Here is a 25,132-nt window from a genome sequence, read left to right as displayed (position 1 = left end):
TTAATCGCAGACCTTTGTAAATCATCAAGGAAATTTGTAAACGCGTCGGAAGTGCCGATTGCACATGTCACGCGGTAATGTTTAACTCGTCCCGCGCAGATTTTGGCGGAATTTTTGTTTTGAGTAAGAGAGAGAGAATTTTAAAGAAAGCAAAGGATGATGTGAGACCGCGGATTTTAGCGGAAAAATTTGTGTAAATGAAAGAAAACTTTCATTTTTTTTTTCAAGAATTTTGTAAACAATCACCGATAGAAAAAACTCCTAGCGGAAAAACGGAGCAGAGGTCTCCAGTAACTATCAACAGTTAGGTGGGAAAGTTGACACTTAGCTTTCAGGAATTCGCAAGTCATCGTCAACAACCCACCGATTCCCACACTAACACTATAAAAGCTCGCGCCACCGAAAACTTAGGGCGTTCGCATAGGACGTTATTATTGTACTTGTGTCTGTCTCCATGCCCAGGAACGAAGTCCCGTCGAAGAAGACCTACAGGAACTCTTGCTCATCGTCGGCGACCGCCATACATTGAATTATATCGTCCAATCTCACACCAAGAGTTATTTTGTTAGGATCTTTGTAAACTCTCTCTCCCGCAACAGCAATAGCCTTAGCTCATAGAGCTGTTTGTTTAGAACTTGTTGAGCTTATATATACTTGCATATAACCGCATAGTACCGTAGAATAGTTTGTAATCGCCTTGTATGTTATTCTAGTTATTTAATAAACGTTTTATTTGTTAACCTGTCTCCTGTCAATCCAAGACGCCTGTCGACTTACCGACGCACCTCCCCACTCCCCTTTTTGCCCTCCTAGCCATCCAAAACGACAACGAAATCGGGTTTTGCCAACCCGTGCAGTGTAAGTGGTCAGCGAGGATAAACCCCTGACCTTTTGCTTATCTCACACTATAAACATGTAACCCTGTTATAGTCGTTTTCTGAACAAAAAAATAAAGATATCTTTAAGACCAGGTTACATTAATAAACAAATTCTCGAAGTAGATTGAACATTAGTAATTCGATTTTTTTTCTTGTCTTAATTAGTATATTAAAAAATGCGATTTTTATCTTTATATTGCCCTGTAGTGGTGTTTCTTTCGCTATACCAATTTAACATTCAAACAGAATAAAAAATAAGTTCCTTGTTTAGTCATTTTACTGTGAAATAGTTTTTGATATTCATTAGAAAAATGGTTTAAGATATCTAAACAAAAGCAACGATCAACTAAACACACAATTACCTTTATTTTAAACTTCCTAGTTTAAAAAAAATTTATATATTAAAATACAAAACAAAAAGTAGATTTTAGATGTAATAACTCACGTTGTAATAGTAATTTTAATGTAATGCATGAATATTTAACTCTGTAACGCGAAATACAATTCAAAATCAATTAAAAACCGAAGTTAACAAATATATGTAATTTCGGTCGAAAGATTTATAAAATATAAAATATAAAATTACTTCTAATCACCAATTAAGGTTTTGATCTTCAAGCTTCGGGCTGTTTTCGCTGTAAAACTGAGAGTACCATTTCCTAAATTTCGCAATTGTCTTATCTCTTGACATGTAAACTGGATTCTTCAAATGCATTTTGTAATTCCATATGCGAACGTCCCGCTCAAACTATTAAAATAAATATTTCTAATAATTAATACAACTATGTAATGTATATTTTGAGATTTTAGTAATTACAATAACACAATCTCACCATACGAGATTCTATAATGATGAAAATATAAAAAAATATGGCTGCAAATCGAGAAATAAAGTAATAATGTATTATTCTTTGTCGAAACGGTCCTTCCGGTATAAAGGCTAATACAACCGTTCCATTTCCACATATACCTTCGAAATTAAAACGAGTTATTGCTGGGCCAATCTGAAAAATTTAATATATTTGATAATTTACACTAATATTGCCATTCGCATATTTCATCAATCCCATTAATTAAACTTTAATCAATTATTGTTATAATAATTACCTTGGTTCTAGAAAGCACTATCGAAATTGAAAAATACAAAATTTTACAGATTGAGAAAAACCAAATAAACTTACATGACATAATTTACGCTACATAAAATTGTATATAACAAAGGACTAGTAGCAGAAGTAGCGCTATTGTTCAAACATTTGATTAATTACGTTAAGATCATAGCCGAACTTTAAAAGTTTAACTGATATCCCGGTCAACACTATTTTCGACTACTGACACGTGACTCACGTAATGCAGTAGCTGCTTATATTTACGGCTGGTTAAATGGCAGGCGCTTCAAATGCACTGAAATATCCTTACATTAGTACACGCAACGTTGAAATAAGACAGAATAACAAGTTTTATTTTAGTGCTTTCACCGACAGATTTTGTCATCTGTTTTTGCAGGTAAGTACCAGGCTTCAGTATTTGAATTTAAGAAAATATCTCTGTTTTGCAATCTTACATATATATTATGTACTTCGATTTAGTTCTTTAATAAGACGTAATATGCCGGTGTAGTTTCAGACTTACTAACTAAAAACTGCACGAGTATAATTAGTCCTATCGAAAAACAAGGTTCAAGAAGACAATATATAAACAAAAATATTTCTTTGATTACATTGTTAGTAGAATTTTAATATCATCAAAAGTAATTAATTACATTTTGACGGTATATAACACTTTTAACGGACTGTTTTAATGACGAGTCTATTCTGCTTAAACATTTCAATAATGTTTTTGCTTCTTTTATTCTGTCTTTGTCTTTTACTTTCAAATCTGGTGCTGTGTGATAATACATACAAACTACTAAGCAAAATACAATGCAATATATATATAAGTGACAAAAAATATAAAATTCAAAGTGTCATTTACGCATTGTTAACTTCGATTTGTAAAATCTACGGATCATTTAGGGCAAACTCTTAAAAATAAACAAAAACTATGTTGAAAGTTTTAACGAATATATTTATTTCGGAAATTTTCACAAATATTTTGAGCCGTCATGTATGATTAAGTACGTATATTTTACTATTAACTAATTACCTGATGAATTTGTAGTGATAAATGTACTACCGATATTCCGAACAATTTAAAAGTGACAATGCCTTCATATTCGTAACAGTAGGATCTTTCTTCACATACTGAAGAGGAGGAGATATTTATTATAAGCTGAAGAAATCTCCACCAATTTTCGGGGTGAAGAATAATTTTGGACGATATCCCGAATTTGTGAAGACAATCGAAATGAGTAAAATCTGCTTGATTTTCAATAATTTCCTACATTATTAAAATAAAAACGTAATTAATACATATATTTCTTTGCAAGGTTTTAGTACCTCGACATAGTTATTAATACCTGAATATGGCAATTTACAATCTGTTCACTACGACCTTTATACCTCATTATTCGATCCTCTATTTCTGGTATAACTGGAGGTTTCCAAAAAGAAGGTTGTCCTTCTGCATGATGCCACACGTGAATGAATCCGTTTTGCTCAATCGTTTCCCAACTTTTTATTTTAGCAACTTCTGGAACTAAATTTAAATACATAAGATAATGTGTGCTTTTTAAATATTACTCCACAAAAGACAATACTTTTCCAGCACTAGAATAATAAAAGCGTATGATGCATTGCTTTAAGGTTGACGTTTGAAGTAAAATTAGTTAAGTAATAAAAAAACAAGTGTAAATCGAACTGCAAATTTACAGTAAAACATAAAATTATATATCACTGTCGAGCGCAAAATAGGCGAATGATAATTGTTTTAATATTTAGTATTTTACGAATAAAAAAGTTTGACTATACAATATAAAAGCATTGTATACGTTAATAGAAAAACAGTTAACCTTAGTTTTGCTGTAATACGTGTAAAGGGCCTGCCATCGGGAAGCAGACAACGACATAGACGACTGAAACTTTCAATGTATACGTCACATAGCATATCTGGAATCTTCGATCTCAAATTCTCTATTCAGCATGTCAACACAACGCAGGCATGAAATGTACAGTACGACAGCAAGCTACCAGCCCCGAGTGATGCTGAAGAGCAGCTACACTAATGTGTTTCGGAAAACCTGAAGGAACGAGTTATCGAAGTCAAATTAATGGCTATAAAAGAAGGTTTTATTCTTATTCAATGAATATCAAACAGCTGTTTATGTCATTGTCTCACGGCTAAACGCGAATCAGCTGTTGAGCTGTAATCTTGGTTGCAAACATGCTGCAGTTGCACGGAATGTCAAGTTATATAGCCACTTGCAAACTTTCGAAGATATAAATATCGTAAAAAATGTAAATATGACTCACACGTAAAAATATAAAAAAAGAAGTATCAAAATTCATAGCAAGATAACATACAATTTTAGAAATAAATGCGTGGTTGATATATACAATTTTTTTTATTACTTGTTGTGTACCCTGGCGAAAATTCATCACTATGTTCACACAATGTAGTATTATTTTCTCATATTGTACATAACAGTATATTCTCAGTGCGTGAACGCCTATAGATTGTGCCAGTTGCAAGTACCAGTTGCATAGAAGCTTGTTATGTATTTGTCTTAATCTTTCAGTTATTTCCGTATGTTGTAGTCTTCTCACATGCATAGAATTATGCCTAACATAAAAAAGCAGCGAGGATCAATGTGAATTTGTCTGTGCTATCGATTTTAGTCAAACAACCTGTCACATAGACAATCGGCTCGTGTAAATTATGCTGTTTGTGTAGTTATAAAGTGTTTGTAAATTATCGTGCTGCATCTTGTGCTTTTTATTTTGTTTCTACGTATTGACCAGTCAAAGATTTTATATACATATAAGACAGAGTCAATGTGCTCTACAATATGCAGACTGTTTGATTTGGCATATTAACTAGTTGACAATGTCTGACGCTATGTAGTTTATCATATTAATTGTTACAGAGCATATTAATCGTTGATAACTGCCGCAAATAACTCCATTAATTACACAGATGATTTTGTTCAAGAAATTAATTTAAAAGTAATCGTTTAAATGAAATTAATGCACTTTATCCTTATCTATTTGCAATGCTAAAAAAAATACGTTTTCTGCATTAATCAGCAGTAAATATTGTTGGCATAACTATATTAAGTATATAAATTTTTGGTAATCCTCACTTTTTTCGGCGTAAGGTATTTTTACGCAAGAACCATCCTGTCCAGAAAATCGCCAGCCGTGAAAAGGACATTCGATGCAATCCTCGTGAACTTTGCCGTCCGTTCCTAAATGAGCGCCCAAATGAGGGCAATAAGCATCTAAAACAAAACATGTTCCTGTTTTTCCACGAAATATCACGAATTGCTGACCTGTAAGAAAATTAAGATAATTTTTAATTAATCAAGCATCAGATATCAGCGAAATATCAATGCATATTTTAATACGTCAACGCGTATTGAAATTCCAGTAAGAATATCTACTAAAAATTTATTTATTTATACAGTAAGTAACTAATTACAAAGCAAGAATGTAATGAGATATCGCGAGTTTAAACTTTACAGATTTCTATACAAAGGAATTTGTGAATATTATTTACACAATACAGTAATGTTAGGTGCGCAGAGTGCAGAATTATCCCAGCCATTTTAAATGCGTGTTCATTTTAATCTATTAAATGCTAAAAAAATAATGTCCTGCGTACGTTCCTTGAAAGTACTAAAAATCGCACTTAAGAAATTTCAAATTTGTAAGAAAAAATATTTTTACATGAAGCCACACCGAAGTTCAAGGGGAACCGTTATACCTCGCGCTCCTAACGAACGACGTTTAATTAGCGCGACTAACGAAAGAGGTGGAATCGATTTAGGGTTCTGAAAGAATGCTCATTGCTTGATATCGGGTCAATCTTGATAGAAATAATCAATTGGAGCATAGAAGGCGTGTAAACAAAATTTTCAAAGCCAATTAACGGAAAAAGGTCTCCCGTAGGCTAAGCAATGAAAGTTTGAAAGGTGGAGTTTTCCAGACATATTTATAGCTAAACAGTTTTGAAAACATGTTTTTCGTACAAATACTGTAAAACATTTTTCGTTAGGAAATTAGATGCGAAAAAACGATTAAAAAACAATTAAAACATGCGATATTATAGCGACTGTTTACATAATTCGAAGTGGTGCAGGTATACCTCGAATTACGTCGTTTCGAGTTACGTCGCTCTCGATTATACGTCGTTTGTCAAAAAAGTATATAGAAAAATAAAATTCAAGTTTAGGTCATTTTATTCGACTTTAAACCCGTCTGTTACAAATATTAAACTAGTAATATCACTAGAAAAGCGTTAAAAGCACATAAAATCATATTAAAATATGGACATTTACAGTAAATTTTAATATAATCATCGAAATCCTAAAGAACAAAACATGAAAGCATTTCTGTTTCTGTGTTGTCTTATTTAGCAGTTAAAGACCGCTAAATAAGACGACAACAGTAAGTGCTTTTTAAGTGCTCAGAATTGGCGTTTTTTACGTAGTTTCGACTTAGGTCGTAACTACACAAGTAAATTCGACTTACGTCGCCTCTCCTGGAACCAATTACCGACGTCAGGCAAAGTACACATGTAGTCTGAAGGGCGTGGCATTTTGCGGGAAATTTAGCAGCAATTGTTTTTACCTAAAAATCTAATAACAGACAAAGAAATTAACCAACTACAGTGAATAATTTGCCTTTTTACCTCTTTTTGGTGTAGAATATTAAAAAGTGTTTTTTTGGAAATACTAAAATATATTTGAACCTGGGGTTTGTTATAAACCATTTATTTGATGAATCAGTTAAAAGACACATAAAAGATTGCGAATCAGAGCTTAGATAGCAGCAGACTTGTTTACTGTTTGTGAAAATGGCTTTTAAAGTTGACGACGTTTTCCTGAAAAATTTCTAAAACGTAATACTTTTTTTCGTTATAAAAAAATAAAAATGATATATTTTGAGTAGTTTTGTTGAGTAGTACTTTAAAATCTCAATTCCACAAACAATTAACATTGAAAACCACGAATAACACTATGATTTTTACAAAATTAATTTTTGAAACTGGCTAAAAAATAAAACCCACGCGCCCAACTACGAGACAAAACCTTGCTTGCCTGACTTAGGGTTAAAAAAACCGTATATTTTAGTATACCAACAATTTATTAAAAATCTATTCGATGAAAGTTTCTTCAGAGTAGAGTATGCCATACTCCAAATTAATAGCAACTGAAATTGTTTTTCAAAAAGCTGAGAATTTTCATGCAATTAATACTTATTGCTATAAAATACAGTTAAACCTGTTTTTATGCGCTTTTTTTATGTGCGATTTTTATTTGTGCGATTTTTTTAATGCGAATTTTTAATTTGTGCGGTTTTTTTGTGCGATTTTTTATTTGTGCGGTATAGTTAGCGACTAGTCTCGTGCGATTCGTCATGTCTCACGTTGACTTATTATAGCTAAATAAACTTATTATAGCATAAATGCACTTATTATAGTAATATTGCATGAATATGCAAAAAATGAAATTATTTACTTTTTAAGTCAACAAAACACCACCTGGACAAAAATATGTAAAACAGACGATAGACCAGACGATGCAGTCAAGTGCTGACATCTGTTGTCAATAAATTCTACTTCGTACGGTTTTGAGTTATTTTCTATGTGAGACTTTTTTAATGCGGTCCCTATTGATCGCATAAAAAAATATTTTTTTTTTAATTGTGTTGCGAAAACTATTTTTTATAGCCCCTCGTGAAGTTGCGTGCGATTTTTTTATGCGTTTTTTTTTTAATGCGGTCCTTATCCCCCGCATAAAAACAGGTTTGACTGTATACGCAGGATATAACTGAGTTGTAAAAATTATCAACAAGTTGGTATTTTTAACTTTTATTCTAAAAACTCTGCTTAACTGCATTTTCGAATATCTCAACTTAAATCTTTCTAAACTATACGGGGCATGGTGAAACGGAACCTTTTCACCCAAAAGAAGTCTCATATCATTAGAAACATACAATCACATTAGGAAGTGTTAAGTAAATGTAAAAGATTCAACAAAATAGAACGCTAACGCAAAGACAAAATATTAAAAGTTGACTATATAGTCAATAACAGAGCTTCCCACTTTTGAAAGAAAAGGTAATTGTATCGGATAGTCTTTCATAGTTCGACCATTAACATAAATTCGGTCTTGTTCAATTCGCAATCGCAAAACCTGTTTACAAGCCGAATCAACATTTAAGCCCTATCACATCGAAAATGTTTGGCAATGCCACGTTCAAGCATAAATCGACTTCTTTACTTATATGGACATTGAAATCACCCATAATTATAACTTCATCATATTGCGAAGAGCAAGTGGTCAAAATATTAGAAAACTAATCAAGGCTTTGCTGCTTTAACGAATTAACATCACCAACGAACTACGTCACCGACATTAAAACTCTCCTATAGTCGTGATTCAAAAGATAAGATAGACCTATCACGATTATCTCACAATAATTCTCCAATATTCAAATCGCACTTTGTCCATGTTAATGAAGAACAAAATACCAACGAGAGGGCGTATCCGAATCCAATGGCTTCTCAGCAAAAACAATAAAATACTTGCAATTAATCATTAGAGTCATCCATACAAAATTCTGGTTCATAGAATCCATCAAGTTTTAATCATATTCGAATAAACATACTAAGATCGTTATTTAAATGTTTTGAGAAAAGTAAAAAATATAAAATGTTTGATACTTTTTAGATTATATCACAAAAAATCTTGAAAACAAATAACCAGTGTAACGTCTGAGTATCTTACCTAAAGCAGTAACAGGCTTACACTTTCCAATAGGTAGATCCCTGGATTCTAGTAAAGGTATCCATCCATTTGGATATACAGGAGGATATTCTTTTGCTCTTCTTAGTCTATTTGTTTCTTTTAATAACTGCATTCGTTTTCTACGTAATTCCTCCGCATTCGTTCTTTCATCCTCATAACCGATATCAGTCATGTCCTACATCGATAAATTACCGTTGAAATGTAAATAATATTTTTTAAACAACCAACACCTGTCCAATTATACTTACAACAACTCTGTTATAAGTTGATAACGAAAAATACATGACTAGGATAATAAGAAAAAATAAAATTAATAGATACGGTTTATTTATTATTGTTGCACTGACGCATTGAAACATATCCAGAACACAGGGATATTTCCAGAAATCCATTGCTACACAGCCGTATATAAAAGTGAACTTATTTGTTTGAATGATACTCCAAAAAATTTCTGAAAAAAAAATTTATTTTCATTAGTAAATAATTTATTAGATTTGATTAATTTAACAATCATAAACGGTTATTATAAGTTATTATTTTAATAGGTTGGCATTGATACAGTTCGGCTTTACAGTTTCAATGGCAACGATTACTGTCACGTTGACATTTGTTACATAATATCATCTTTATAATTATTAGTGATTAGAAAAATATTATATTGTAAAATCAATAAGTATTAACAAAAGTTGATTAATGCTCAATTTTAACGAATAAAAAAAAAATATGTAAAACCTTTAGTATAGCATATTGACAGAATTATCAAATTTCCTGCAACACAGGCGTGGCATTTTTTATACTGCTGACGGAAATGTCGTCCAAAAAAAATTGGGCCTTCCGTATTTTGCGAACCTGTTATTTACTTTTACCTTCTTATTTTCCATAAATTTTATAATGTAAAATTCGTTATATGACTTTTGTATTTTAATTATGCTATTTTGTTTTTTTAAATATCGCCGGGTTTAGGCGACTCATGTGATCCCCTCTGACTTCACCTTCTATCCTTCCCTTTACTGTCCGACTTTAATTCTTCGCTCCTTTCATTTCTTTATGGCTAAGTCTGTCAGCAAGATAGACAGCTTTCTTAAACTTCACACAAAATAAATAAATAAATAACTTAAAATTCGTTTTTACTGACTTTGTTTAACCGTAATTGCGTGTTATACACTTCGGTCAGCTTCATGTGCTTCTCTTTAGACTTTTTCTATGTCACCGTTTGTAATTTTGTCGTTTACTAAATGATGCGTACGGCGTTGGCCATCTTTTATATCAAGATTTTATGTGTTTCGAACGTATTTCTTTTTTATTTTTGAATTTTTGTATTGTTTTGTGTTTTTATTGCTTTTCAGGACGAGATTTTTTTCTGTAGGACATTTCCTAGTGTAAACTAAAATAAATGAATATATTCGAGTTGTAATATAAGGGTTATTTATTCATATCTTATAGAAAATGAAAACACCATACCATTTTATTTATTATAATTTAAAAAGACAGAGTACAGTAGAGACTCGTTAATCGGAACCACGGTAATCGGAATGGCCGGTAATCGGAACGATTTTCAGTCGGACTGTGTCGTGCTGCATCGAACGTTTTTGATACTAAATTTACTTTTAAAGTATAATTTTCATGTTTTTATATTCTTCAATATATTTATTTTGTTTGTACAAAATGTAGAAATAATTTTTAACGATACGATAGCCTCGATTATTATTATAAAAATTTTCGTTTGGGTTAAAATCGACGAAAATTTAGAGCCCTCTATAAACAGAGTATGGTCAACTGGGGAGTCAAAATATGATTGGCTACTGCCGGTCACGTGGTTTGTGACGCCATTATGAGGCCAGCTTTTGATCCGCTTATGACAAGCGAGTGTCAATCAGATATTTATTACGATAAATAACAGGATTCGAAGCTTTATATACCAGGTAGTTCTAATCTAAAATAGATTCTAAACGTCAAGTTAGTTCTTACTTTGCTATACTGACGTTAGAAATTATTATTTTAGCCTTTAGATCTATCGATACGTCTATATCGCTCTTGAAGCTACCACGTAAAAATAGATCGTGCCGGGTCGATCAGCCATTAATTGCTCAAAATAGAGCTCCTAAATTCAAACTGCATCGATTTCCAAGTGATAAAGCTAGGAAAAAAAGCATTGGCGATTAAAGTGAACAGGCCGGATGAAAATAAGAAATTATGGATTCCTGGAAAACATGCATTACTTTGTCAGAATGTTTAGGAGAAAGAATCAGAATTTTTAGGAAAAAGGACTTCTGCTTTGCCTACGTATTTAATTGTACATCGCACATTAATAAAGTAAAGATAAAGAGTATTAAGTCTGTTAATACATTTTAACTTTTATAAGTATATTGGTTTAGTGATGTGAATATTTACAATTAACTCTCATAGGTTCATTTTGAGAAAGATCAGTGTGAAAATTACAGGAAGAATGAAAGAAGATTGCTGAAGCTCGATGCCGTCCTACACTTTTTTCTCACAGACCTGCACCTAACAGAAGATGCTCTGAATCAAAAACAGGGCACAGAAACAATCGTGAGCGTATAGATCCGACCTTGGACCACAGTTACGCTACAAATTATCTCCTATGACATCTATGCAGCCCAGTACAGGTATATTTATAATATAAATTTAAAATATTCTTATTAAATATTCTATTTTTTTATTGCATACTTTGATTCTTTTTGAAGAAAATGCTGAAGAATGTAAAAGCACGAATGAAGATGAAGACAATGAGACATCTGGTCCGGTATTTCGAGACTCCGGTAATCTTGTTAGCCAGCCACTGTCACCAAAATCAAAACAAATTAATGAATTGTAATCTCAATCGCATAATGCATTACATAGAGTTAAAAGAGTGCAAAAAAGAATAAGGATCTCTATGAAGAGATAAGAAAATTAAAGTGTAGGGTCAACACACAGAGTACAAACATAAAATTAATTTTCAATCCTGATCAAATAACAGCCCTTGGAAACGTGTCAACACGGAAAATAAAATGGCAAAATAATACAGTAGGAAAGGCTCTGCAGTTACAATTTGCTGGTGAAAGATCGGGCTACAAAATGTTAATCGAACGAGGCTCGCCTCTTCCCTTTTTACGGACATTGTAAAGACGACTACAGAACACCCCTGTAACGGGGAAATTACCCTATTTATTAATAAATGATTGATATTTAGTAATTATCTGCATTCCTTGCAAAAAATGCAGAGAATCACTATTTGTTTCTATGTTACACTACAATACTCGAGGTTTTCTTGTTGAAAAATAAACTTTATTGATTTTTTTAATAATTTTTGTCTATTAGTTATTATATTTTTAAATTTAAATACACATTTTTCAAATTATTTATATTGCAATAGTGCTGCGAATAAATGTGATCCAATAAATATAATTTTTTAATATTTTCACTTTTTTGCTTCTAGCCCCGTTATTGTTACATATTTTGTCCATCACTTATAAACTACAATTATTCCAAACATAATTAAAAATTATCTCTAAAAATGTTTAACTTTATATAACTTCTTTCTGAATCTAATTTCTGTTTTTAACTAACATTGCTAATTTAAATGCTAAGCAGTACTGTGACATTGCAACTTTGGCCTCAAAAATGGCGTCCATACGTTAGAGTGGCCATACTCTGTTTATATAGGGCTCTACGAAAATTCAACACGAAGCGACACGCAACGGAGAAAAATTTGTACATCGGACAGGTTAATATATTTATTCGTACATTATCGTAAATCGGAACAAATTACTAATATGAACAACCTTAGTCCCCAATTGATTCCGATTTTCTGTTCTCTACTGTAATAATGATTTAAAAAGTAAATACAAAAGTCAGTTTGTGTGCTTTGTGTTGACTGTGAAATGTTTATTACAGGCGTTGATGCAGTTAAATTTTCATGGTGAAAAGTCTAATGATTGAGGAGAAAAATGGGGTCATGTGTATCTCCGGTATGATCAGACGTGAAAATAAGTTTATTTTGTTTTAGAATTTACTATTCTCTTGATACTACTCTCTAATTTAAACTTTTTGCCTTTTACAAGTATTAAAAATATAAAAAATTTTAAAACAAAATTTAATAGAGATGCCGCTATACGCACGTTTAATTATTTCTAAGAAAGTTAATGAACTTTTTGGTAGATTTTTTGTTAGTAGCAAAAATCCAAACATTTATCGGTTTTTGTAATAACTCGATGATTAGATTACATATTAATCATCGAGTTAAATAAAATAATATTTAGATTTAATTTATCAACATAAATATTTACAAATATTAGTAACCTAGATGTAGTAATGAAAAAAATATAATGACGTATTTCGAATATCTTCGCATAAGCAAATTAATATTAATTATTCGATCGTAAAATTTATGTTCGAGTTTATTTCTTAAAATGTAAAATATTCTTCAATTAACTTCATTCTTATATAAATTAATTTTTATTTACGAATTACAATCAAAAATCCTTGGCATTAACAACTCTCATTTTGAAATTATGATAAGGCAACGTCACACACTTGTAACTCGAGGTACAAAAGTTAAACTTACAAAATCATTTCGAATATTTAATAAATTAGTTTTTATGATACATTTATTTAAAACATTTTATATTATTTAGTGGAAAGCAATAATTTGTATTTTTAACGACATATATGAATTTTTTAAATTGTGTAATTTAAAAATATATTTAAAATAAATACTTAAATATTTTAGAAAGTAATTGTTCTTATACGGAACAATTTTCACATATTTTTATTGTGCGAAAGAGTCGGTAGTTTTGACACTACATATACTGTTTGCAGCTTTACTTGTAACTTAAAATAAATAAGTAGGTCAAACTATTCGACAACATATTCTTAAGGTTTTAATCTTTAACTAGGAATAGAGTTGTGCCACTTATCTATTTAACTTCTTTCAGGGAAAAATGTTTAAATTGAAATAATGAGTGACTTTTAGTTTTCATCAGAAGTTTGTACAGTATATGATTAATTGAAACCTACTGCCCCTCAGCTATCCGCATCTGCTTTCCTGTTACATTTGTCTAATTTTATATTCGAAATTAAGAAAATACAGATGGATTAAATGACAAGCGACAGAGGAAATTTATATATCTATAATTTTTCAAAATTGAAGTCAATTGAAGATATGTGTTTTATATGACTAGTAAAGAAGAAAGAAAATATCAACAACCGTTATACTTTAGAATTACGTTTCATAAGGGGACTGCAGCATTTAGAATGTTATAAATTAACACCGAGTAATTATATATTAATGTTACATTATAATATACGAAACGATAATATAAGTAGAATACTGTGTAGAAAAATTTATGCCGTGCAACAGGATCATTTCGAATGCTGCCCTTGTTATGAATATTAAGATATTCTTACCTTATTTAATTTCTTTCCGACCGAACTTACATCTGATTCATGCTTAGAAGTCAGAAGTCAGAATGTCGCAACATCGTATGCTTGCCCGGGAAAAGGTCAGATATAGCGATTTTACATGTCAATGAAAAATTAGTTTTATTGAATGTAATTATGCACACATCAAAAATTAAATCAGCGATTAATTAATCAAATCGTCTAATTAATCAGCGATTAATTAAACGACCATCGACGGTCATTGTAATGACCGTCGATGGTTGTCATGTTAGCTTATATATACTAGAGGAGGCGATCGGACTAAAGGTCCGGGTAGCGTAACTGGTAACGTGTCTGCACGGATAGCAGAAGTTGAGGTTCGAGTCCCGCTTCGGGATAATTTCTTTTCCTCCAGTTTCAAATTATTAAAATTATTTATTTAATTTAATTATAATTATTAAGTTTAGTAAGAGATGGCGCCTAACGCCAAGCTCTAGTGCCAAATTGTCTTATTAATTATTTATTTATTATAGCCAACTCTAGCCCGATAATTCGGCTCTTGTGGATGTATGACCTATATTGCTCTTGGCCGTTTTAAAAAATAAACGTAAACAAGGAAAAGGGTAGCAAACGGACAAAAAAGAGTGTTCATTCTTATGGCATACCCTGACAAAACACGGTAAAACCGCGAAATCTGCATCTAAAATAGTATAGTAGAAGCTGAGTTCGTTAGGCTAAATTTTCTTTCTCTTTCCGTCTTCTGCAGAGAAATTTCGAATAATCCCATCACAGTTATCGTTCTTGTGACGTACCGAATTTCAGCTTCTAGCTCTTAACCGTTTGGGCTAAATGCTTATTATTATTAATATTATCATCATTATTATTATTGTGGGTGCCGGGAGGCGGCCTAAGTCTTGTTCCTCCTTTTTGTCGGCTAACAGGTCCGTGAGACCTGCCCACGTCAAGATGGCGGTTCGGATGAGTTACGCATTTCGCGTTACGCGAGTGGAAAAAGTGAATGGGGTCGACACTAGAGCAGCGGATGATGACATTCGAATAAAGGACATTACCAACGGATAATAACAACAACAAGACTTTATTTAAGCTAGCAAGATAATTACAAAAGGGGCGCGACGGTCGTATCTTTCTCGATTCGCGGAGGGAGAGTTTACATAAATTCGGGTCATACCTCGTGATCCGGGTCGGTCTTCGTAGTCGACAATATTTCGTTGATTTCAGGCGGTTCCCCTTGGATTTTGTCCGCACATGCACAGTTTAAAAGACAAACGTAACCGACTCCCCTTTTTTTGTCGTCGCCCTTTTATTCTCTCGGTCACAAGTTCCAGTTTCGCCAACCCGCGTTTTTCGACTCTTGTTCCTCCTGATTCATTTTTTCTTTCTTTTGACTCATATCCCTTTTCCTTCTACTTGCACGGAAAGAGATGTATCATTACCGGCTTAATTCCGGTGGGTTCGAACTTTCACATTATCATCAACCAAACCAATCTCGATTGTAGATACAGAGTTTATATTCTTTAGAATACATGGATTGATATATAAAATTAGAAATAGCCATAAATTTAATGCCAATATTCTAAACGTACTCTTAGCATAAATTATACGAACATTGTATTAAACAGTTCAGTATATTGGTTTATTGCACCATTATAATTTCAATTACTTTAGCATTTGAAATTTAAGACGCTTATGTAACATACACTATTATAGCGATAAATCATATTGTATTTACTATAAATGCAATTCATTATTTATATTGACGATTATATTTAACAGGCTTTAACTTCATGTAAACGAATCATTAAGAGTAAAATATGTCGCATTCATTGTAAGGTTCATTCCAAACTTTGCAAAAAGCCATGTAAGACAAAGAGAATTGTTGCACTGTTATCGTCCCTGCTTTCTTGAGTGGTATGAATGCATTTGAATTCGATTTTGTCGCTCGTTGTTAATGCATACAAGAACATACAGTAAAAACGAATGGTGGTTTATCTCTAGCATTCAAAATTTATATCACATTTATCGAAGTATTTCTATGGCCTGTGGCATTTTTTTTTGCATTACGTATCGACGACCTAAATCTCTTTTGCTTAAAATCAATTTACGTATATGGCAACTTCGCACGTGCGGCAGCAGCAGTGATATGGTTTTCGTCTTTGTACCTCGCTGTACAATTTAATATCCTGAAGAGAAAAAAATTTCAATCCATTTTTTGAAAAGCGATTACGATTCCGAAAAGAACGTTGTACATAAAATTCGCGAATTTTCTACAATATTACAATTATTATTGTTCGCATCTCTCGTAATAATTACGCAAATTTGACCAATTTCTATGTATGCGGAAATCCGAAAATACGAAAATGCAAATACGAAAGCATTTGTCTGCGCTGTAGCACACGTTATTTGGGTAGTATATTTTGTATTGCAAATTATGGTTTACCTGATAATTAACTGAATTATTCTGTACACGATTTTTATGAGATTCGTAAATCTGTCAGAAAAATGGCGTTGTTGTACGTGGGGAGAAATTTTCTGAAAGAAATCTTACAAAACAGTTTCCACAGGCATGTCGAGCTGTGGCAGATAATCGAAAGCTACAATTACCAATGGAACGACCTTCAACCAATTCTCTATGTTCACTTCGTCTATGTATCTAGTTTCATTCTTTATGCCACGATATTTGTCATAAATGGAGTCAAGTTAGAAATAATATTTACATTAATTTCTATCATAATCGTAGGCAGTATTATTTCAAACAGCTATTTGTTGTCGATTTTTACAGCAATGGTAAGTTGAAATATAAGTTAAACAATAATTTGTTTTATAAGATACGTAACTATTATCTTCATTCATGTATAGATTGAAGTTTCATATAAAAATCGAAATATTTAAAGTAACACTATAATGAATAACTGGAGAAAATTTAGTTGTATATTTTTATACACATCAATGTGTTAGACTGGGTTGAGTTCGTGCGAGTATGCAATTCAGCACTTGGGTTACATCGCAGAGAGCACTTTCAGTGTGAAACCAGCCAAAATTTAGGATTTAGACACGTGCAGAAACTTTTTTGATTTCAGTTTCTTATGTAATTTTAGCCTACTTGTGGGCAAATCTCAGATGTAAAAACAATTTATAAATTAGGATGCAAATAGTTTTATAAAATCGGGGAATTTTACAAGTTCTATTATAATTAACACTTGTGTTCATTATTAAGTGGTTTATATATGTTTCATTGGAGATGTAATCCTTTACGTCATAACACTTACGTAACGATGAGTTGTTTTAATAAACATTGTAGTACGATTTGTTTTGTCTCATTTCAGTTGTATGACAATTTTAATTGGATTGAGAAACTTTCTCGTGCTGATGTACCTTTGAGTTTAAAATTGAAGGTATGTCTTGTATTTTGTTTTTTATTAAAATGAAATTCTTTCATGTAGAAAGTTTTCTTTCAACTAACTTTATATAACAACATTTCATACCTTTTTATTACTGTAACGTATTTTTGTTATTGCAACAAAGATCAAATTCCATTTAATATAAATATTTTGATGTGCATTGCCTCTTATTACAATACAGTCTGTATCCAGCTGCATTGTACAGCGAATTATCTGGTTTCAGAGTAAGAGACATTGTGTTTTATGTCTAGAAACACTGTTTTTGTTCCTGGACTTCTATTTAATTAAAATAATGACGTATGTCTGTTATAACATTGATTTAGCGATTGTAAAAGTCTATAGGCAGTTACTTACAATAAGCAAAAAAGACAATTGCCTTAAGCCGCCACCAACAGAAGGCTCCAAACCAATGTTTTAAAAACTCATTACTGTACGGTACTAAGGATATCGAAGTGTGAATCGAAGCCATATTCAGACACACTAGATTACCAATCTGGTACAGGCGCAGCGGCAATGGCACTCAGCAGAGTTTGAGGTAAAAACCAACGAGGATATCGAAGAATTTTTTCAAACAAGATAGTTAAAGTCAACACTGTACATGAGGCCTCCTAATTCAAATTTGGTTGGGGCCATATAAATTTATAACATGCAAATGGGATTTTAAAATCAAAAATTGGTCACGATAGATGAGGCGGACATTATAAAAAACAGGCAATTCATAAAGTTTTTTTCTCATTTTAACCTTGTATTTTTTTTTTTGTTTTATTTAATTGGAGTGCCATACGTTTACTAATTAGTGTATTAGGCTAAAATATAAAAAATTCATTCCCCAAAATATATACATATTAATATTCTAGTTAATATAATAATTTTTAATTTTGTTCGAGACATTTTATATTTTATCAACGTAAATAAGATAAGAAAAGCACCCTTAAAAATTAATGTACAGTACTTCTTAAATATAGGCAGAAACAATGTATATTGTGATCGAGACAAAGAGAATCACGATTTTCTTCGTTACTCTTCGTTATAAAATACGTTTTTCCGAATTTGTACATATACGCTTTATTAACGAAACTGTGTTATTTAATTCAAAATATAATTTACATAATAAATATTATAGATGATTGATTTCATGAAGAGATGCAGAAAAAGACGTCTAGGATTTTCAACAGGAGGTTGTATTTACGTCAAACGGGATTTCATTATCAGAGTAAGTGTAACTTGTTTTGTTTGTATACAATAGGAGCAATTAGTTCTTAGCATTTTATGTGTTTAGGTTGTTAGTGGATTGTATTTAGCATTTTCAACTTGCGTAGAGTTAAGTGAAATTTTAATACAAGAAAACAAATGTTCTGCTAAATCCATGAATTTAGCAAAAGCTAACGGGACAATCTATTGATTCTTGTCTTACCTTCGCTTAAAGTTATGTTAAAAATACAAATATTATATATTCTACCCTATATATTAAACAAATCCAGTATGAAGGATGTTGAAAAAATATAGCTATACACTAACATAAATAACTATATAATGTAATGGTGGCGAAATTTTTTTTCTTAAACATCGTTTAATATTGTAATGTCAAAATTAATATTAATTTTATATTCATGTGATAAATTTTACGTTTTCTGTTTTTACTTCTGTAATTTTGTAATTTTTGGTCTGTTTCTTTTGTTCGGTACACAACAATAAGATTTCTTTACGTAAAATTGCCATTTTCCATCATTAATTCAGATATTTTTAGTTATATGCCCCAGTTTAACAAATTAAAGTAATATAAAGAACTACCAGTTGAACTCGGGGTTGCGCAAGAAAGAACTAAAAACAAACATCAAGATTAGGTAATGCGTACTTCTATTCTTTCTGTTGTATTATTTTATAGCACTTGGTTTAAATAGCTACAAAGGTTATTTTTCATAGTAGATCTCACCCGTTTTAACCGGATCGAGAAATTAGGTGCCTGTCTACATTTACAATAAAAACTACAAAATCGTATTGATTTGTGGAACACCAGGGAAAAGTTGCAGAACTTCTGTGTTCTTCGAAACAAGAGTTGATAATCTCCATTATAAAGTATTGAAACGATCCGTAATGTACAACATATTTTAAGGGTTTACGGGGTGTTTTGCCTTTCAGCTCATTGTAAAGTAACGACTGTTTTATTGTAATCTTGGCTTAACCCACAATTGTGGGTAATCAGTTGAGTAGAACTAGACCATCGTAATTAATACTAAATGTCGACGGAAATTTCTAGAACAAGATTTGAGAAAAAAACTTTATTAATGTTAAAATATTGTTAAGTCCTTCTGAAAAAAAAATTTCTTAAATCGTTGCTGTTGTAAAAGAGCAACATCACAATTCGAGGTTATCAACTGATCGAACCTCATAAACAGCATATTTGAGTCTGTAGCTCAGTTAATTGTTTATTTTAGTAAATGTGTTAGTATTTTTAAACTATAATAGGGTAGAGTTTATTAATTTATTATATTAATGCAAATTACACTTACGATTTTTATTTACTTCATGAGCTGAAGCTATTTCAGATCTAAAACAATTGAGATGTGGCAAATTTATTTATAACAAGTAATTTTAGGTCGTATTCTTAGTTAATATTTAAAATAATATAAAAATATTTGTGAATTTGTAACTTTCATTGAAAATTTCAAGTTTCAAATAAAAGTTGATGATAATTAATTAGTGATTATAAGTAATTTTATGCTTCGTAGAGCTTTCGAATGAACTTACATATATTTGTTAAATTTCGGTTTTTATAATTGATTTTGAATTGTAATTTGTGTTACAGCGTTAAATATTTCTTAATTACATTGAAATCACTACTGTAAAGTGAGATATAACCTCAAAAATCTATTTTATATTTTGTATATTAATAATTAACGTTTTGTTTAAACTAGGAAATTTCAAATAAAGATAATTGTGTGTTTCGTTGATTGTTGCTTTTTTATATATATAATCGAGACGAGTTGATAATAATAATAATCAGTGCAGAGACCAAACGGTTAGAAGTTGAACGTTGAAATTTGGTACAGTGTTAGGGTACTTCACGAGAACGCACACTAAGAAGGAATTTTTCGAAATTCCTCCCCACGGTTGAAGAGGGACAGGATTAAGGCTTACCACTTTCATCAACAATGGAAGTGTTAAGTAACAATGGAAGTGTTAGATAATAATAGAAGTGTCAACAATGGAAGTGTCAACAATGAACGTGTTACGTAACTATAAGGTTTATTATAACGTAATAATCTTAAATTTTCGCTAGAACGGTTACGAGTTGAAAGTTGAAATTTGGTACACCGTACCAAATTTAAGTTCCAAAGTGTTCAGTAACAATGGAGAACAAGAGAAAGCGACGAATTATAAGCCTAAATAGAATTAAAACTGAGTTAAGTAATTATTTCTTAAAAAATGCAAATATTAAAGGTGTTTGTGACAATTGTATTAAATTATTGGCAGACAAATACTTCGAAGTCCTTATTAAAGCTATGTAACAAAAAATAATGATTCATCTGAAAATTTTGTGAGAATAAAAAATGTTAAATTAAAGATTTTATATACGTAATAACTATATTATCCATGACTTATACGATCAAACTGTGCAGATAATACATTTTGGTGTTCAATGCGTTTTAAATTAATATAAAAATGTTTTATTTTAAAAAAGTGTCTTAATTTAATAAAATTGAATTAAAACCTCAGATTTTAATTTTAAAAAATCAGACTTATTGTATTTGATTTGTTTTATTAGTGTTATTCTTCTTTTTAAATCACTATCCATCCACGTTTCCTACTAAATAAAATTATTATTCGTGTTTATGATAATAAAATAAATATTTTATCACCGTTTTGTCTTTATTTCGTTACATTTTTGCAAGTTTTGTTAGACTTTCCATAGTCAACGGTGTTAGTGTTCTCCTCGAACAGATAGATGTCAGTAGTTCGCGCTTTCGCCACTACGGTACATGCTAATTCACGAGAGTTTCCATTATTGTCGTATAAGCTATTTGGTTAGATAACTGGTACCACTCCATTGTTATAAGGAAAAGTATGATGTACGGAGGAAAGCCACTATTAATTCGAAGTTGAAAAAATATATATTAAATAAAATAAATAAAAATTCTGATAAAAATTACATTAAAAAAACTAACTTTTTATTGACATAAAAAATTGCTTTATCTGATCTTTTTTCAAGCAAACACAGGATGTTGCGACATTCTAACTTCTAACACTAGGCATGAATCAGATGTAAGTTCGGTCGTAAAGAAATTAAATAAGGTAAGATATCTTAATATGCATAATATTAAGGGCAGCATTCGAAATGATTTTGTTGCACGGTGTAAATTTTTCTACACAGTATTCCATTTATATTATCGTTTTTTATATTATAGTGTAAAATTATTATATAATAATTCCGTGTTAATTTATAACATTCTGGATGCTGCAGTCTCCACATGAAACATAATTATGAAGTATAACGGTTGGTTGATATTTTCTTTCTTATCTACTAGAGATATAAAAGAAATACCTTTCATTGGCTGCAATTTTGAAAAATTGTATATCTATAAATTTCTTCTGTCGTCCCTCTGTTCACGCATCTGTCTTTTTTAATTTCGAGAACGAAATTAGACAAATGAAACAGGAAAACAGATGTGGATTGCTGAGGGACAGTAGGCCTCAATTAATTATATACACCAGCGCTGTCCAACTTATCATAGCCCGCCGGCCATATTTTCTTTACCAAACATTTCGGGGGCCAAAAAGGTTGATAAATGAAAAGTCAGTTTATGTTAATTAAAAAGATATTTTATTTATACTAAATAGAAAACTTTAAAATATTCGTAATATATTAATGAGAACATTGTGGCCGTAATTGTTTAGCAACAATATCTTTTATGTTCACATCAATATTTGTTGTGGCAAGTCTAATTATATCTTGAAGAGTATAATCTTACAAACTGTTTCTATATTTTGACTTTATATATTTCATATCGGAGTATGCACGCTCGCAGATATATGTACTTCCGAACATTGATACAATTTGAAGTCCAAAATCTCTCAATTTTGGATATTTCTCTTTATCTAAAAATTTGAATATTTCTATTCCAGTTACTCCACGAGGTGTAAAAAATGGGTTAGCCTGCGAGTCGCATAATTCTATTTGATATTTAAGGTCAACGGAGTTTATATCAATATTAATTGGATTACAAAATAAATCAATAGACGGTTTAAGATCATCAAATTGAGAAAATCTTTCATTGAAATCTGTAATTAGCATATCCAATTTTGGTAGAAATATTTTACAATTCGCTTCTATATTACATTCTTTCATTTCTTCATGGATCACTTTGCAAGATTCAGAATGAAATAAATTATTTTGCTCCAAATTAAACCTTAACAATTTTAATTTGTTTCTAAATCCAGTAACATATTTATAAAGGCAACACACATTTTGATCTTGTCCTTGCAAAAATTTATTCAAAATATATAAATAATTTGTAATGTCCGTTAGGAAAACAAGTGAATAAATAAAATTTTTATCAACTAAATTTGCTGTCAAATTTTCATCGACGGCAATTTCTGTGAGAAAAAAATCAACTTTTTTTCGAAGTGTAAAGAATCTCTTCAAGCACTTTCCAACACTTAACCAACGAACGTTACTATGTAAAAGCAGATCCCCATACTCAGTTTTCAATTCAATTTTCGGTGTGTAAGAGAACGATTTCCGCAACGAATTAAATTAGTAATTTTGCAAACCTTGTCTTTTAGTTGTAGGGATAAACCACATAAACCCATAATATATGTTGTCCAATAGTTTTAACTATTTATTTATTTTAAGTTTTAAGTAAAGCTGCAAACAGTATATACTGTGTTAAAACTACCGACTCTCTCGCACAATAAAAATATGTGAAAATTGTTCCGTATGAAAACAATTACTTTTTGAAACATTGAAGTATTTATTTTAAATATATTTTTAAATTACACAATTCAATAAAATTCATACATGCTGTCAAAAATACAAATTATTGCGTTCCACTAAATAATATAAAATGTATTATATTATATTTATTATATTATTAATAATATAAAATGGTTTAATAAATTTCTCAAAAAACTAATTTATTAAATATTTGAAATAATTTTGTAAGAATAACTTTTGTACCTGGAGTTACAATTGTGCGAAGTTGCCTTATCAAAATTTCAAAATGAAAATTGTTATTGCCAACACTTTTTCATAGTAATTCGTAAATAAGAATTTATATAAGTAAGAATGAAGCTAATTAAAAAATATTTTATATTTTAAGAAATAAACTCGAACATTAATTTCACAATAGAATAATTAATATTAATTTGCCTATGCCAAGGTTTTCGAAATAAAAAATTAAATTTTTTTCATTACTACATCTAGGTTTCTAATATTTGTAAATATTTATGTTGACAAATTTAATCTAAATACTATTGTGTATAACTCGATGATTAATATATAATCTACTCATCGAGTTATTACAGAAACCGATAAATGTTCTGATTTTTTATCACTAACAAAAAATTTACCAAGGAATTAATTAACTTTTTTGGTAATAATGAAAAGTGCGTATAGCGGCATCTGTAATGAATTTTTATTTTTAAACCTTTTTATATTGTTTATATTTGTAAAAGACAAAAAGCTTAATTTTGACATTGTAAAAAAATAGTCATTATCACATCCGACCAAACTGGAGATACACATGACCCCATTTTTGTCCTCAACCCTTAGACTTATCACCACCTAAATTTAACTGCATCAACGCCTGTAATAAACATTTGACAGTTAGCACAAAGTACACTTACTGACTTCTGTATTTACTTTCTGAATGATAATTACTTTTTCTTATTAAATTATTATAAGTAAACTGCTTTTTTTTATTTATTTTCTATAAGATATGAGTAAATAATTCTTATAATACAACTCAAATATATTCATTCATTTTCGTTTACACTAAGAAATGTTTTACAGAAAAAAATCTCGTCCTGGAAAGCAATAAAAACACAAAACATTACGAAAATTCAAATAAAAAAATAAAAAAAAAATACGTTCGAAACAAATGAAATCTTAAAATAAACGATAGTCAACTCCGTACACATCATTTAGTATACGAAAAATGTACGGACGGTGAGATATAGACGGTCTAAACAGGAGCAGATAAAGATGACCGAAGTCTATGACGTGCGGTTACTGTCAAACAGAGTCAGTAAGCACGAATTTTACGTTAAAATATTTATGAAAATAAGACGGTAAAAGTAAATAACACGTTCAAAAATACGAGAAGGCCTAATGATTTGTGGACGACATTAGGATCGGCAGTATAAAAGATCGCACGTTGTGTTGCTGAAAATTTCACAATTTCGTCAATATGACTTTTACAATAAGTTTGTTGTCTGAGACAATATATTGATCGTTTAATGAGTTAACATATCTATTAGTAAATTTATAAATATCGAATATTACATAGAATAACACATGAAAACAATTTTATCTTTGTTTA

The 25,132-nt window shown here is 30.7% G+C and overlaps 1 protein-coding gene across 1 annotated transcript; it reads right to left on the bottom strand.

Moving 5' to 3' along the window:
• Positions 1–3,309: 3,309 nt before the first annotated feature.
• On the bottom strand, positions 3,310–22,938 carry LOC136969392 (cholesterol 7-desaturase nvd 1-like). The gene is made up of 5 exons (XM_067263529.1): positions 22,629–22,938; positions 9,039–9,241; positions 8,770–8,965; positions 5,119–5,307; positions 3,310–3,515 (listed from the first exon to the last, which is right to left on the bottom strand). Exons 1-5 carry the CDS (start codon positions 22,936–22,938, stop codon positions 3,310–3,312), a joined length of 1,104 nt encoding a protein of 367 aa, XP_067119630.1.
• Between the last annotated feature and the right edge of the window lie 2,194 nt (positions 22,939–25,132).

The sequence above is a fragment of the Centruroides vittatus genome, unplaced genomic scaffold, assembly GCF_030686945.1.
Source record: "Centruroides vittatus isolate TY-2023 unplaced genomic scaffold, ASM3068694v2 contig_178, whole genome shotgun sequence".
In the NCBI taxonomy this organism is placed as follows: domain Eukaryota; kingdom Metazoa; phylum Arthropoda; class Arachnida; order Scorpiones; family Buthidae; genus Centruroides; species Centruroides vittatus.
Note: the sequence above shows the minus strand (reverse complement) of the source record. Positions and strands in the feature narration are given on the sequence as shown.